Source organism: Tiliqua scincoides, chromosome 1, assembly GCF_035046505.1.
Source record: "Tiliqua scincoides isolate rTilSci1 chromosome 1, rTilSci1.hap2, whole genome shotgun sequence".
Taxonomy (NCBI): domain Eukaryota; kingdom Metazoa; phylum Chordata; class Lepidosauria; order Squamata; family Scincidae; genus Tiliqua; species Tiliqua scincoides.
In genome coordinates, this window is record NC_089821.1 from 301193127 (window position 1) to 301208988 (window position 15862).

Genomic DNA, 15862 nt, shown 5'->3' on the forward strand with positions numbered 1-15862 from the left:
ACACTTACCTGGGAGTAAGTCCCATCTACTGACATTATTAAAAGCATTTACATAGTAGCCTATTAAAAGTACAGATCGGTAACATTTCCCCAGATGCAGTCACATACAATGGTAGCATCAAGTCTAATATATTAAAAGTAAAATATTGAAATGAATGGGGACCACCTGTTCACTGTTTTGTGTACGCTCTATAAATGATGTTTCATTTTAAGGGCCAACCTCTAGAACCAAACCTTTATTAAGCAGGGGATTACCTGTATACATTGTTTCATGTGTATGAAAAAAGCTATCTTTTGTGCTTAATTGTTGTTGTTCTCATGGAAGATCTAACCTGCATTGTTTTCCTTCCAGTGGACGAGTACATTGCCATTGCAAAAGAGAAACACGGCTACAACATGGAGCAGGTAACAAAGCAGTTCAAAACAGGACTGAGTTGAGAGTGAGGTTTTTGCCTGCGTTGGGGGTGGGAGGCATTGAAATTGGGGGCAGTGGGGGTTGTTAAACTTCAGAGGCTTCTTTACTTGCCATTAGTGGCAGTTGGTAGTTGAAAACACCAAGAAACAAAGGTTAAAAAGAACACTTGATCCCTGCCGGTGTTAATGGTGGAGTTCATCTCAGCTACTGCCATTTTTGTTTCTTGTAATGCCCTGGATTGGTGCTGTGTCTCAGGTATTTTTTTATACCCGATGGTGGTTGAAAGCTGCTGACAGCAGGATGGTGGTTGAAAGCTGCTGATAGCAGTGGTTTGCAAAGAAGGCCCCCCCCAACCTTTCCAAATGTGTGCCCCACATCTATACATGGTATGGCTACCAAAGTGGGACTAGAAGAATGTATAATAATAATAATAATAATAATAATAATAATAATAATAATACAGGTATTTATATACCACCTTTCTAGGTCCTCAGATTTCTCCTCAGACTTTATTCAAGGTGGTTTACATAGGCAGGCTAGTTTAAATCCCTGTAGGGATTTTTACAGTTGAAAGAAGGCTCTATCTTTCAAGAACTACACCAATTCAGATGTTTCATTCTGATCTGGCCTCCATCCTCCCACGCTCAGAGCAGATGGAATAACGCTCAGAGCAGGTGGAATAACTCGGCTCAGCTTGTCAGCTGCTTCAAGGTCTCACGGTGCCGGTGGCCTCGAACTAGCGACCTTCGGATGTTATCTTCAGTCAAACGGAGGCTCAACCCTCTAGACCAGACCTCCTGCCCTGAGATATTTATCAGTCCTGAGATTCTAAAATGTGTGGGTTATTAGCACGGGAGTGTTACTTGCACTGTCTGTCGATGACAGGTACACATTTCACTTCTTCCTAAATCACCAGTAAGGACATGCACTGCTACGTCAGCACCTCATTTGGCCACAGCTTCAAGGAATGAGGTGCTAAAGCCCTACTCCTCCCTCTAGACTTTTCCTGCTCTCACTGACAGAACAGAGCAGGCATTGGCTTGCTGTAGACACAGAAGAGGCAGAGTCTAATGGCACTGCTCACCATTCAGTTTTTTCAGTCGTTATTTACAAGCTCTTCCTCCCCCCCCCCATTAAAGAAGGAAGGGAAAACAAGAGCTTGTAAATAATGATTGAAAAAACCAAATGGTGAACAATGTTTTTATTAAACAATAAGCTATATCATGTTCAGATAAGTCATAGTCACTGCCTAGACCAGGAGTCCCCAAGCTATGTCTTGTGTGCAGCATCCATTTCACCAATACAGTTTGAAAAGGTCTGGTCAGGAGGGTTGACCAGGAGGTCTGGTCTAGAGGGTTGAGCCTCCATTTGCCTGAAGATAACATCCAAAGGTCGCCAGTTCGAGGCCACCGGCACCGTGCGACCTTGAAGCAGCTGACAAGCTGAGCCGAGTTATTCCATCTGCTCTGAGTGTGGGAGGATGGAAGCCAGAATGTGTGACCAGATCAAGAAAGAAACATCTGAATGTTGTGGTTTCTTGAAAGATAGAACCTTCTTTCAAATTGTAAAAATCCCTGTGGGGATTTAAATTAGCCTGCCTATGTAAACCACCTTGAATAAAGTCTGAGGAGAAATCTGAGGACCTAGAAAGGCGGTATATAAATACCTGTTAAAAAAAAAAAAAGCCCACTGAGTCCTGTGCATTATAGTTACATGCGGCTGTGTCCCCCTCCCTTTGCTTTTTCCTCTTCTCTTTCCCCTTGTTGCCAATGACCACGGGACTGCGTCCCTCGTACTGTGGGTTCAGCGGGGTGGGTGGGTGGGTGTGAAGCAAGCTACCCTGTAGCTGCAAGTCTTATTGCAAACATTCAGTGTTTTTGATATCTGCTATTGTGAAAATTCTTAGTTATGTACAAAATGTATATATTGTTCATGGACTTCTTTCCAGTTTGCCATAAGAGCAAGTCTGAACAATGTAGCTTGGGATCCCTGCCTAGTTTATTACAGCAGCCCAACCATCTCCTTGTTTCGTACTCTACCTCCTCAATTCTCTTGAAACTCTTGTTTCAGTCCCAGCAGCTTTGAGAGGCAGGCTCTTTTTTTCAAATACCAGTTCAAATTCTCACTCCCTGATTCATTTATCTGGGATGCTAGCTACTTCACTGGGTTACAGTATATTATGACTATGTCCCAATAATTACTAAGTGCCTGCATATGTTTCAGGCATGGTGGCAGGTGAGAGGAGAATTATCTCGTACTTTTCTGTGTGTAGAAATATTATAGTATCTTACACAACCAACTGTGCCAGGGGCAAAACCTCAGATGACTTGCCGTGGTTTTGTTGGAGAAACATCAAGCTTAACAGTTGAATGATGCAAGTGGAGAGGATCGCATAATTTAAGCTCTTGTTTCTCCACTATTCCACAAGGCACAGCCCTACTGAGAGGCTTAAAAAAAAGAAAAAGCAAAGGAAACCACCACGGAGCTGCCATTATGTGTAAAGATTCTTTTCGCAATGAGTCACGTTTAAGGGAATTCCAGGAAAGAAAACTCCCTAGATGTTTAGCAATGAGAGTGTATTGGCATGGAACCAGACCTTTGGGGTCATGCACACGTTTATAGATCTAGAACAGTAGAAAGTATTCAAGAAATAACTTTTGCTCCTTCTCACCCCTTTTTGCATAAAAAATGGAAATAGGGTGGTGGGGAGAGGGAAACCCCCGTACCAAAGTTGGCACTTTCAGTTTGAATGGTCTGAGTGAAAGCTTTAGCTATGTGTGTATAATCTATATATGAAATTACTTTCTGTTTTGGTTTGGGGGCCTATTCTGTGATATTTTAGTCTGTGGCCTTGGAGACAAGAAATGTACTCGAGAAAATAAAGTTTCTCAACTTCAGTATACTTCAAGTGTATGATAATTGTGACCCCTCTAAAATCTCTTCTGGCAGGAAGGGGAAGACAAAGTTGTATAGCCCAAAGCCTGCCCTTGTTAGTGCAGAGGTTTGTGGTGTAGGTTTTTAAGAAAGGGTACAAGATAGAAGTTTAAAAAATAGTCTGGAGAAAGTGAATAGAAAGATGCTTTTCTCCGCTGTCTTATGATACTTGAATCCTGGGTTGTCTGCTGTGAACAATTGGCTGGAAATCTGGGACTGAAGAAAGTCCTTCACAAAATCCATAATTAGTTTAAGGCAGCCATTTTCAACCACTGTGCTGTGGCGCACTGGTGTACCGCAAATGGTCTGCAGGTGTGCTGCGGGAGTTTGAGGAAGAGTCATTTATTAGTAGGACCATTGGGGGATGTGAGCCCCCCACCAATAGCATGGTGTGCCTTGTCAGTTGTCAAAAGACTGATGTGCCTTGACAATTTTAGTACCTTGTTAGAGTGCCATGAGACCAAAAAGGTTGAAAATCACTGGTTTAAGGAGTTCACTGTCACACGATAATGTGATGGCCCCTAGCTTAGTGGCCACTAGCTTAAAAAGATTGTTACCTCTTGGGAAGGAGCAAGCATATGAGGACAAGGCTCATTCATGGAGCATAGTTTAATGTGGTATCTGAATTGACCCTATGGGTACAGGGAAATCCTGTGCTGCTTGGGTTGTCTGCGAACCTGGCTGCAATTACTTTGGTTGTGTGTATAATAAAGATACATTGCAACAGTTGCTCTGTAGGGCATGTGTTCAGCAGAAAGCATTTGAAGCTAACTCAGCCACTAAACCATCCTAGTGCAAATATGGCCCAGACCTAATGGATGAGCTAACACGAAAGCTTTCAGGATTATTATTATCTTCCTTTAACTGTGCGTCTAATTCTTATTCTTACTTATTGTGCTATCATTTCCCCTTATTTCTTTTTCCAGGCCCTAGGAATGCTCTTCTGGCATAAGCATAACATTGAAAAGTCTCTTGCTGATCTACCCAACTTTACCCCCTTCCCAGATGAATGGACAGTTGAAGACAAGGTCTTGTTTGAACAGGCTTTCAGCTTCCATGGGAAAACTTTTCACCGAATTCAGCAGATGGTAAGGAACCAGCAAAGGCACCACTGTGGGAACCCCAACTTAAAAGCAAAGGAGCGAATTACTGTAGGTTGGGGTGGTTCATCTGTGATAGCTTCTCTGTGACAATGCCCAATTGTCTAGGAAAGTGTAAGAATCCGGTAAGGAAAGGCAGTGGTGGCTCACAGAAGTTTTGGCTGTATGGTGTTTCTTTTATGATGGATTTTTAAAATGGTTTTTATTTTTCCTTGTTCATGATTTACAGAATAAGTAATGCAATGCAACTAGTACAACAACATTGGAGAGAAGGGATGGGAAGGGTAGAATAGGGTGGGAATGATATGATGGAGGAAAAGCAGTTGCAGACTTGGCCCCTGTACTGCCCCAGCACAGGGCTTGCAACCCCCTCACAACACACTGCCGCCCTCCCAGGGGATACTTACCCAGCCTATGGAGCCTCGCACAATGTTCCTTGGCACTCTGCAAGCCTTCTGAGGCCTCCAGAGTGCTTCTGACCAAAACCAGAAGTACTGTTTAAGGGTGCTCTGGAGACCTCAGAAGCTTTTGGAGTGCCCACAGGTTTGCCCATGGGGCTTTGGTTGTCCCTGGTATGGTTCCACAGGGCGAGCAGAGGAACTGCCGGATGCCACTGAGGAAAAGATGATGACCCAAGAACTCTTCTTTCCATGGAGCAGTTGGTATCCTGACTGATAAGTAAATATATGGGTCTGTATAGACACTCAAAATTGCCAGGTAAATCATCCAGCTGATGCCGTCTAAAGTATGCATCGCATTCACAGACAAAAAGTGCAACCTGGTCCTCCATTCAATGGTGTGACTAGGTAGAGAGGGAATTTCTCTCTCCATCAGTGTAAAACTAGCAACTGTTACAACAGGAATAATGGAAATATTATTCATTAGGTATGGTCCTTCAGAATAAAAAGTTATCAAAGCAGTTTATATAGCAAAACAATGAGAAGGTAGTTCCTTGTCCCCCAAGCGTATTCACACGGGAGAATCCAGCAAACAGCTGCTGAGAAGAATGCTGTGCTGGGATGAATGGGAACAGTTGTACCAGGGGTGTCAAACTCGTTTCATACCAAGGGCCGAACAGCATTCATGGTGCCTGCTGAGGGCCGGAAGTGATGTCATTAGGCAGGAAATGATGTCATTAAACACGTCATAACCAAAAATAAAAGCACTTTTTCTGACTTAGGAACTCATTAGCTGCAAATGACAGAAGAGAAAATACACAAATCTTGATCATATTTCAAGATATGGGACAGCCCAATTTTCATGTGGGCTGTCCTTATAGCAGCAGCAGTAGTAGTAGTAACAATAATAATAATAATACAGGTATTTCTATGCCGCCTTTTTTGGTCCCCAGATTTCTCCTCGGACTTTATTCAAGGCGGTTTACATAGGCAGGCTAATTAAATCCTCGTAGGGATTTTTACAATTTGAAAGAAGGTTCTATCTTTCAAGAAACCACAACATTCAGATGTTTCTTTCTGATCTGGTCGCAACATTCTGGCCTCCATCCTCCCACGCTCAGAGCAGATGGAATAACTCGGCTCAGCTTGTCAGCTGCTTCAAGGTCGTACAGTGCCGGTGGCCTCAAACTGGCGACCTACAGATGTTATCTTCAGGCAAACGGAGGCTCTACCCTCTAGACCAGACCTCCTGCCAGTAACACCTCAGCACTGCTCAGCAGCTGAGAGCCTGCGGGCCAGATAAAAAGCTTCTGCGGGCCGCATTCGGCCCCTGGGCCTTATGTTTGACACCCCTGAGTTATACCCTCCACCTGGTAAACATAGGAGAGTCTTCACTTTTAAAGGCACATCTTAGTTAGCAGAGTTTGATAGTGCCTGCTTAGCATCTGTCTCTGATGGCCAGGCAAGAAGCTCTATGTTAGTGGAATGCACCATACCAAAATATTTCTATTAGTGAGGTTTCAAAGACTAGGTTTTTTTTATCCCAGGTTTTGGAGTGGAACCAAAGCAAAGATGATAGAAATATGGGTGTTTTGTGCCTATTTTAATCAAATTTTAATTCCCATCTTTGTTCAAATTTGCTTTTTAGCTATGTGATAATTCAGTATCTGCTGCAAGTAAGAACATGCTAAAGAGCGTTTCTCTCACAAAAACTGCCTACTTGGTTTTCCTTGAGGATTTCACCCCCACTGGAGATTGAAGGGTCACACAGAAAGTTGTATGCTCTTAATTAGCAGAAGTAACAGCTGTAACTAATTCTTTTTTTGTTAAGTCTTCTAGCCTAATCCCCATCTTGTCAGTTTTTCCAGTTGTTCGGAAACATGCTCACTGCTTTTTAGTTTTCCCAGGGCAAAGCTTGATATGATGCTCAGGGTTCACAGTTTTTGGCTGGCTTAGCGCTTTGGCTGCTAAATTTTTATAAGTATCACAGCTAGCAAAGATTAACTTTCAATCATTTGCAGTTGGGACAAGATGCAGGGCTCACATCTTTGTATGCACTTTATTGATTTGCAGCAAACAGTGAACAAAGTGTTCCAAGGGCATAAATATGGTTTTGCTTCTAAGTCTTGTAGGAAGTACAGTAATGGTTTTCCCAGGCTTCCTTAGAAACTCGTTACTGCAGTATTCTGAAGTTGATGTTGAAGATTCTGCACCTTCCTTTGACGTTGGTTCATAAAATTGATACAGAACCAGTTAATGTACAGGTGTGTCTCACTTAACAATGGGGGATACATTATCTGATCCCGTCGTTATATGATTAAGGGCGCAATCCTAACCCCTTATGTCAGTCCTTTCCAGCACTGACATAAGGGCAATGCAGCTCTGAGGTAAGGGAACAAACATTCCCTTACTTTGAGGAGGCCTCCGTGAGTGACACCCAACTGCAGGATACAGCACACATCCCATTGGCACTACTATGCCAGTGCTGGAAAGCACTGACATAAGGGGTTAGGATTGCGCCCTAGGTTGTTAACTGAACATTCAACCCAATCTAGTGCCTTTGTTGTGTAAACAGACCCTGTCAGACACTAGCTGGCTTCACAGACTACTGGGGATAGATTGTCTCTTCTTCCCATTAAGAGCCTCTTTGTTGGGTAAACAGACACTCTGCTGCAGACTATGGGAGACCTGACTGCCTCATTAAGAGCCTCTTGGTTGTGCTTTGACTACCTGTTGTATATTCCATCATACAGCATTTTACAAAGTAACCAAAGCATGTGCAAAAACAAAAAACCTGACCCTTCTCCCTTCTCAAACTTCTCAAACTTCTTCTCAAACTTCTTGAGCTCTTCCTGCCCCTGTGAACTTATTCTATCTTCTGGGGCCCCAGACACAACACAACCATATATTCCACGTCAGAATATTGAGAGATCTTTTCATGTGGGCCTGCACAGACAGGCAGCTGCTGTATGCAAAGATTTTGTGGATCAGGCCATTCATCCCCCTCTTCTCAAATCAGGTGGGGATAATGGAGTAAGTGTGGATGGATTTTTCTACTACAAATCCAGTGTGCAGCAATGAGGATCCTCTGGTAATGTCTTGGCTAGAGAGGAGAGGAAGGCTTGCAGATCCAGTAGCCCCCTCCCCCTCTGTCCTGTGCCCCCCTTCCCCATAGAGGCCTTCCTACAGTTTGAGAACCAATGGGTTAAGCTCCTTGAAGGCAGTTCCTGCAATATGATATTATTCAGTAGACGTATACTTCATATTGCTGTTTTGTTTTCTGAAATTGCCTGGGTTAAAAATCACAAATAGATTTCCAGGTGTATAGCAGCTAGCAACAAGTGTAGAGAATTACAGTTAATCAGGTTAAATACAAATAGGTCCAACTGAGGTTGTAGTTGTTGTAACCTGTTCTTTGGTCACTTTGAAGTTTGTCTTCCTTAATGAATACAGTCTTCATTTGATGTTCTGTTTCTGGTGGCTGATCCACAGCAGCTTCTTAATAATGCACCGATGACGTGATATACAGGTATAACCTAATTACCCACAGATTTTTCACCTTCGGTTCTATCTCAGTTTGATGAGAAGGGCCCTTTAAATTAAAGGAAAAAGTTCTTTAACAATAGCCTTGTTAATGCAAGAGAGGACAGCTAACTGACTAATCCATCAGTCATTCTCTCTCCAGGCACTTAGAACAGCTTCACTCCAAGGCAAGCAAACCCTCCCTTCCCCCTGAGCATGTGAAAGAAGTCTAAATGGCAGTGATTATCAAGCTGTGGCTCCTTGGATTGCTGCCTCCAAGTGAAGCCTTTCTAAGTGTCTGGAGAGAGACGGATTGTCTGCTTGATGCATTACAAAGGTCAGCAAGGCTGTTTTTAAAGCCACCTTGGGTGCCCTTCAGGGAGAAAGGCGGAATACAAATCCAATAAATAAATAAATAAATAAATCGCTGAGCAAAGAGATTGTTTTTTTTTAAATGAATTTGCTTTAATGCAGTTTTTGCCATCCCAGTGAATTCTGGGAATGGAACCCTTTCGAATAATGAGACTCAACCTGTATGTAAGAAGTACTGTACCATGTAGTAAATATAAGACAGCCATTAAGCCTATTCATACTTTTGCAGAGTAGTGTAAACTCAACATGTTGGGGGTTTAGGATTAGCCTTGCTGCCAAAACAGTAAAGAGGGAGATAAAATCCTACACCTGTACCTCTTATTCATATATTATTTAAATGTATGCCCTGCCAAACCAAACCAGCATGGCTCTGTAGGCAGCTCTCTGTAAAGAACAGAACCATAAAACAGAATACCTCTGATTAATCAGAATCATCTTTATTACTCAGTTGTGCATTACTCTATGTGTATCAAACACATAGAGATGAAGTGGGGGGTGGAGGAGAAGGGTAGGCTGCTCCTCTCTGCCATCTATTAAGTTTACAGTTTTGTGGCTGTGGAACCAGGGATATAGTGGTCAGTACAGGGTTTGTGCCTATAGTGTAGAATGCATAGTTCTAACTATATTGAGGTCTGCAAGCACATTTTTAAATACATAAATAGAGGAAAGACAGCTCCTTTAATTGCAAATTACTTTTTCTTAAAGCATGGTCTGTTTAGCAGCAAAAGCAGAACAATTGATAATGTAATTAGTGTTTTAAGTGAGAGTACCACATAGCCAACTCAGGTGATAGTGGGGGTGGGTGGGTGGAGGAAACATGAACACTTGAAAAATAAACTGTTGTATTGTGAAATGAGCTGGCTAGGAGATCAGCCTCTTCAACTTAAGCCAAGTGATTACAATATAAAAGTGACCATTTGAAGCCTTATCAAGCTATTGTTGCCTTTCAAGGTATTCCTCTTTGTTTTGTGATTGAAGTAGCTGTGTGAAAGCAGTCTTCACTCTGCAAGTGCCTTAAGATGCCAATTAAACTCTCCCCTATTTCTGGGGTGGCCACTGGCTGTGGATCTGCCAGGCATTCAGATGTTTGGTCCTATTGTTTTTCTGCCATTGCTTGCAGAGCTAATATAAAGCTGTGCCAAGCCATGGAGCACAGTGTCTTACCTTTGGCCTATAATTTCAGTCTGCTGCCTCAGTAGGCAGGTGCAGTTCCTTCCATCTCCCACCCTTGGAGGATGAAAGGTGCCCCACTCACCCTGGTGCTTGTTCCCAAGCAGCAGGTCTCTGTGGCAACAAACTTGGGAGCAACCTTATTAGCCTGTAGGAAGAACAGACAAGGAAGAGCTACTTCCTGTGGCTCCCCCCCCCCACTGGCCAATGGGGTAGTTCTCAGACCCTTCTACTATATACCAGGGGTGACCAGACTTGCTTAAGAGCCACATACGATATACTTCAGATGTTTGAGAGCCGCAAGTTAGATGTTTGAGAGCTGCAATATTTAAGAAACACATAAATATATTTACTCATCATGAACATTAAACTTATGTTTTAATCCAGTGGACTCTCATTTTATACCCAGTAAATAATTATAAAGTTTGAAAATTTCTTATTTACTTTTTGTATTAATTGTGATGCCAAAAGGAGCTTAGCCAACATATTTCCAAGAGCCACACTTGCTATGTCACAGAGCCACATGTGGCTCGAGATTAAGTCTGGCATGGGGAGAATTCTATGGCATGGGGCCCTGGAAGTAATCCTATGTGAGTTGTGACAGGCTGGAACTGTAGTTAAAAACTACAGTCAGAGGCATAACGATGGTGGAGCCTGGGGACGCCTGCCCCAGATGCTGTGCCAAGGGGGGTGTATAACTGTCTCAGGCTCTGCCCTAGTTACCAAGGAGGTGCTGGCAGCTTTGCACCCCTGTTCCTACTCCTCCAAAGGGGAACCTCCACCCCCTTCAAGGGGAGCCTCAACAGAAGGTGTGAAGCCACTGCAGGGAGCAGTCCGTCCTCCAGGAAGAATGTGACATTCTGATGTCACTGTCCTAGGCACCTGGGCAGTGCATTACGCCTTTCTCCAACTATAGTAATGTTGGAAGTTAAAAAAATTTGTTGCAACTGAGCTAGGGAGTGGCCATAACTCAGTGGCAGAGCTCCTGCTTTGCTTGCAGAAGGTTCCAAGTTCAGTTCTTCACATCTCCAGGTGGAGCTGACAAAGACCTCTACCCGAGATATGTGCAGAGCAACTTCTAGTAAGAATAGACAGTACTGACCTAGATGGACCCTGACTCTGACTCGGTATAAATGCAGCCTTGTATGTTCCCATAGAGTTAGGAAAATACAGAGTGTATTTTTTACTAGAATTTTTTACTAATTTTTTACCAGAAACCTAGGCTGCTGAGACCTGCATGTCGGCTCTGCAAGAGTGACTGTTCCAAAGTAATCCCTGGATTGTATCTTGTTTTGGATTTGTATAAACATTTATTTTAGTTCTTGTATTTGTACCCTGCCTTTCTAGCAAATGATCACTGCAGCTAACTGCCCATAAGCCATCAGACAAAAAATAGAATAAATAACCGTGAATAATCTAAAAACCAATTACAATAATTTACAAAAGCAGTAACCAGCTCTTGATTTCAGTTTTGATGTTTTGGTTTTATCTTATGTAGCCTTCTTAATTCAGTGTGGCATTTTGTTATTTTGTGTGTTTTTTATTTTGTGTTATCTTCCTGTAAGCCTCCTTGATTTGCCTTGGCAGGCAAAATAGAAAAAACATAGGAATCCATTTTATACTAAGGCAAACTGTTGGTCCATTTCGCTCTGTGTTGGTTACTCTAGCCATACTCGGAAATGCCTGGAATCAAACCTGGGATTTTGGTATGCAAAGAATGTGCTCTACAGTTGAGCTATAGTCCCTCCTCCAGAAATAAGTGGTTATTGAAATAAACAAAATAAAAATAAAGGGAAACAAAAGAAATTGAAATAAAACAATCTTCACCCCTTTCAAAAAGATCTTGGGGTGGTGGTGGACAAGTCGATGAAAGTGTCGACCCAATGTGCGGCGGCAGTGAAGAAGGCCAATTCTATGCTTGGGATCATTAGAAAAGGTATTGAGAACAAAACGGCTAATATTATAATGCTGTTGTACAAATCGATGGTAAGGCCACACCTGGAGTACTGTGTCCATTTCTGGTTTCCACATCTCAAAAAAGACATAGTGGAAATGGAAAAGGTGCAAAAGAGGGCAACCAAGATGATTGCTGGGCTAGGGCACCTTCCTTATGAGGAAAGGCTACGGCGTTTGGGCCTCTTCAGCCTAGAAAAGAGACACCTGAGGGGGGACATGATTGAGACATACAAAATTATGCATGGGAAGGATAAAGTGGATAGAGAGATGCTCTTTACACTCTCACATATCACCAGAACCAGGGGACATCCACTAAAATTGAGTGTTGGGAGAGTTAGAACAGACAAAAGAAAATATTTCTTTACTCAGTGTGTGGTTGGTCTGTGGAACTCCTTGCCCCAGCATGTGGTGACGGCATCTGGCCTGGATGACTTTAAAACGGGATTGGACAAGTTTCTGGAGGAAAAATCCATTATGGGTTACAAGCCATGATGTGTTTGTGCAACCTCCTGATTTTAGAAATGGGCTATGTCAGATGCAAGGGAGGGCACCAGGATGCAGGTCTCTTGTTATCAGGTATGGTCCCTGGGGCATTCGGTGGGCCGCTGTGAGATACAGGAAACTGGACTAGATGGGCCTATGGCCTGATCCAGTGGGGCTGTTCTTATGTTTTTAAGCAATGATGGATAGCAATGATGGGAAGGCACAGAAGCAGATCATGGTTCTTGCCAGGTTTATGTAGGGGAAAGCAATTCCTGAGATACTTTGGCCCCAACTGTTTTGGCCCTAAACTTTAGTGCTTCGAAGATCAAAATATGATGGTTGTGGTCTTCTCCTCTCAGAAGTTTTATGACTTTCCTTTGACAAGCTTAAGTATCTGATTTGAAACTGGCCCAGGTTGTGGCATGTCTGACATCCTATTCTGTGTTCTTCAGCTTCCTGACAAATCGATAGCAAGCTTGGTGAAGTTCTACTATTCCTGGAAAAAGACCAGAGCTAAAACAAGCGTCATGGATCGTCATGCTCGGAAACAGAAAAGGGAAAGAGAGGAAAGGTGAGTCTGCAGGTCTGGTTGCAGTATCAAGGATCTGGCAATAAAATAAAGGCCACTTAACTTGTGCAGTTTTATATTGCAGAAGCAACCATTAGTACAAATACATTTTCATCATTTGAAATCATGGTACTATGCAAGATGAATATAAGATTAAAATGTTTAATGGGAGTATAAAGGGTCTCCAGAGCCATGGTGGCCCTGCCAGAACATGCATGGAGTCTTGAGGACTCCCCAGCCTAGAGGGGTCTCAGGAGCACTCTTTGAGAGACACTGTACTAGACACACCCAATTTAAGTGGAACAGAGAGGAACCACTTCAAGATGTGAGCCAGTCCAAGATAGCCATGGAGAGATGAAACTTACTTAATTCTATCCTGTGAAGTACTGTGCTACCTATGCTACCAAGATGTTAGGCTTTCCTTACAGGTTCACAGATTACTCGTATGGGACGACGGAGGGAGAGGGAAGTTGTCTGCACATCTTGCTCTTGCTCACTTGCAGACCTTGGGAATATAATTTCTTCTACCCTACATTTTCCACCTTCTTAGATGCTCAGAAGTCTTACAGCATCCAATGAAACAATAGGAAAAGTGTTCTTGTCTGATTTGAAGGCAATGCCTTCATTAGTTTTCCTAATGTTGTGGCAGTGTTAAGGAGTGACTTTTCAGAAAGCACGAATTTGACCAAGGAGCAACCATTATCAGTTGCTACTCCATCCCTGCTGTGTAGTCAAATACATACCACTTCTGAAGAGTTTTTAGTCCTAGATCTTCTGCCCTTCACATTTTCTGCCCAAATCCTGTGATTCAGTATTTCAGTAGATGTCAGACAATTTGGGGTGTGTGTGCATGTCATGAGTTGGCAAAATTTGCTGCTTCTCTGCCAACAGGGCTAACCCAACCTGCTTACAGGAAAATGCAGCTTTCCTGTTAATTCCTTGTTGTGAAATTGGTTTTTTCTGGTAAATGGGATCCTTGCTTTGGGCTTCTTTCTCCTCCCCTTTTCATGTTATTCTCTTAGATATGTGCTCTGTGATGAGAAGGTAGGAAGGAAATGTTTTGCATTGCGTTGGTGGGGGGGGGGGAGAAAGGGAAAAATATTTATAAAGCTTAGGGCACAAGCCTAACCAGGTCTACTCAGAAGTAAGTCCTATTTTGTTCAATGGGGCTTACTCTCAGGAAAGTGTGGTTAGGATTGCAGCCTCAGAATCTATCAAAGCATATATCTATCACATCTCTTATTTTGCAATAAACATCACATGGACAATATTTTTGCTATTAAAATGATGGCATACTGCAGTTTAAATTAGTTGGTCCTTTGATGGGAATTATTTCTGTGGCCCTATTTGCTTATTATGTTGGTTTGCAATCAGAAAACTTGGAATTGAAATGGTTTCAGGCAGAAGCTAGCTTAATAAACCCATCTTGCACCCGTCTGTTCTGACTTCTATTTATTCTGTATGTGAGACCATCATGGGTGCATAATCTGATTCAGGAGATTTTTTCCCCCCATAGGTTTGGTTCCCGAAAAAGCCCTATGCAAACATGACTGAGTCTGGATGTTGCATTAATTCAATGTTCTTGCAGTGCAGGAATATTGATTTGAAATAGTCTGAGAGCCTGTTGCTATGGAAATGGTGATTCCACTTGTATAATTTGGGAAAGGGCCAAGCTGGCACATGTATGTTTTGCATTCGTTTTACTAGGAATATATATCCTAATGTATTATGTTTGGTTTGATAATTGTAAGCAACCTTAAGCAAACTGGGAAAGGCAAGTTACACATGTGTTAAGTAAATCGTTTGTTTAAATCATTTATACATTTCTGCAGAGACTACCGCATGCTAAATGGATGATCACTGTACAGCAAGTGGCAGTTCAGTGGGCACATTCTTTTTTATATGTGTATGTCTAGCAGAGAACCCAGTGTCTGGCTGTATATGTAAATCTAGTGCTTTTGCCCTTAAGGGTTGCAGTGCCTTGCTGCTGCAATCAGAGGAGAGACTTGTACAGCCTAGGCAACTAGAGCGCCTTTTCTGAGACTAATAAGAGACTTTCCCTGCTGTTGAATTGGCGCTTGTTGTTGTCAACACAGATATCTTAAAACAATTGCAATGAAACCTAAATTGAGCAGGCTAGCTATGGTGTGTTAACAGTGGCTGTTTCATATTGGGGCAAGCAAAAACTAACATTAGAATGTTTTAGTATTTTCTTCACAATACGTATGTATCTCTTCCCTAAACAGCTGCAGTGAGAAACATAGGCACTTGGATAGACATTCACACATTGCATATTGCTTGTTGGTTTCCCCCGAAATGGGTACTGTTAATAGGGTCAGAAGAAATAACTGATACTGATACCACATATCAAATGTCAAATTGAATGTCTTCCATGAGTGCTCTCAGACCCCTTTCAAATCTGTCCTGGAGCAGCATTTTCCATTGGGACAGGGAAGCACAGGCACTGCATTTCCCAGGCCTCCCTGTGCAAATGCCTGCTGCTCTGCATGCTTGCAGCAGCTGCCACCAAGGTGATTTTCAGAAAGGGAGGCAGAAACAGGCTGCAATCAGGCCCAACTGAATTGGTCTGAAATGTAATTTCAGCTGATGATAAAAATGTCCATTGCCATTTTTGCCACTTGCAGAGATGTAAGGAAAATACTGGCAGTAATTCTACCCAGCTGCCCAGTAAGAAGTAAACCAGTTCTCAACCCGCTTCTGCTGTACTTGGACAAATGAGCCCTTGAATGCTTATGTTTAGGTCCTATCATTCTTGGATGTTCTTTATTAAACGCACCAATTTTAACTTTGAACAACCTATATTTTAGTTTCTGTGTTTTCATATATACTCTGTTGCAGAATTTCTTGCTACATGGGTGTGTGTGTGTCTGTGTGTGTGTGTCTGTGTGTGTTGTGTGTGTTGCCAGACATTTTTATTTTATCTA

At 42.5% G+C, this 15862-nt stretch overlaps 1 protein-coding gene across 1 annotated transcript in view; it reads left to right on the forward strand.

Annotated features, from left to right (window-relative positions):
• Positions 1-317: 317 nt before the first annotated feature.
• The window catches only part of RCOR1 (REST corepressor 1), a 48630-nt gene continuing 33085 nt past the window's right edge, over positions 318-15862 (forward strand). The window contains exons 1-3 of the mRNA XM_066624134.1: positions 318-404; positions 4275-4436; positions 12802-12920. Coding sequence (XP_066480231.1) covers positions 318-404; positions 4275-4436; positions 12802-12920 — 368 coding nt within the window. The remainder of the gene's footprint in view (positions 405-4274; positions 4437-12801; positions 12921-15862) is intronic.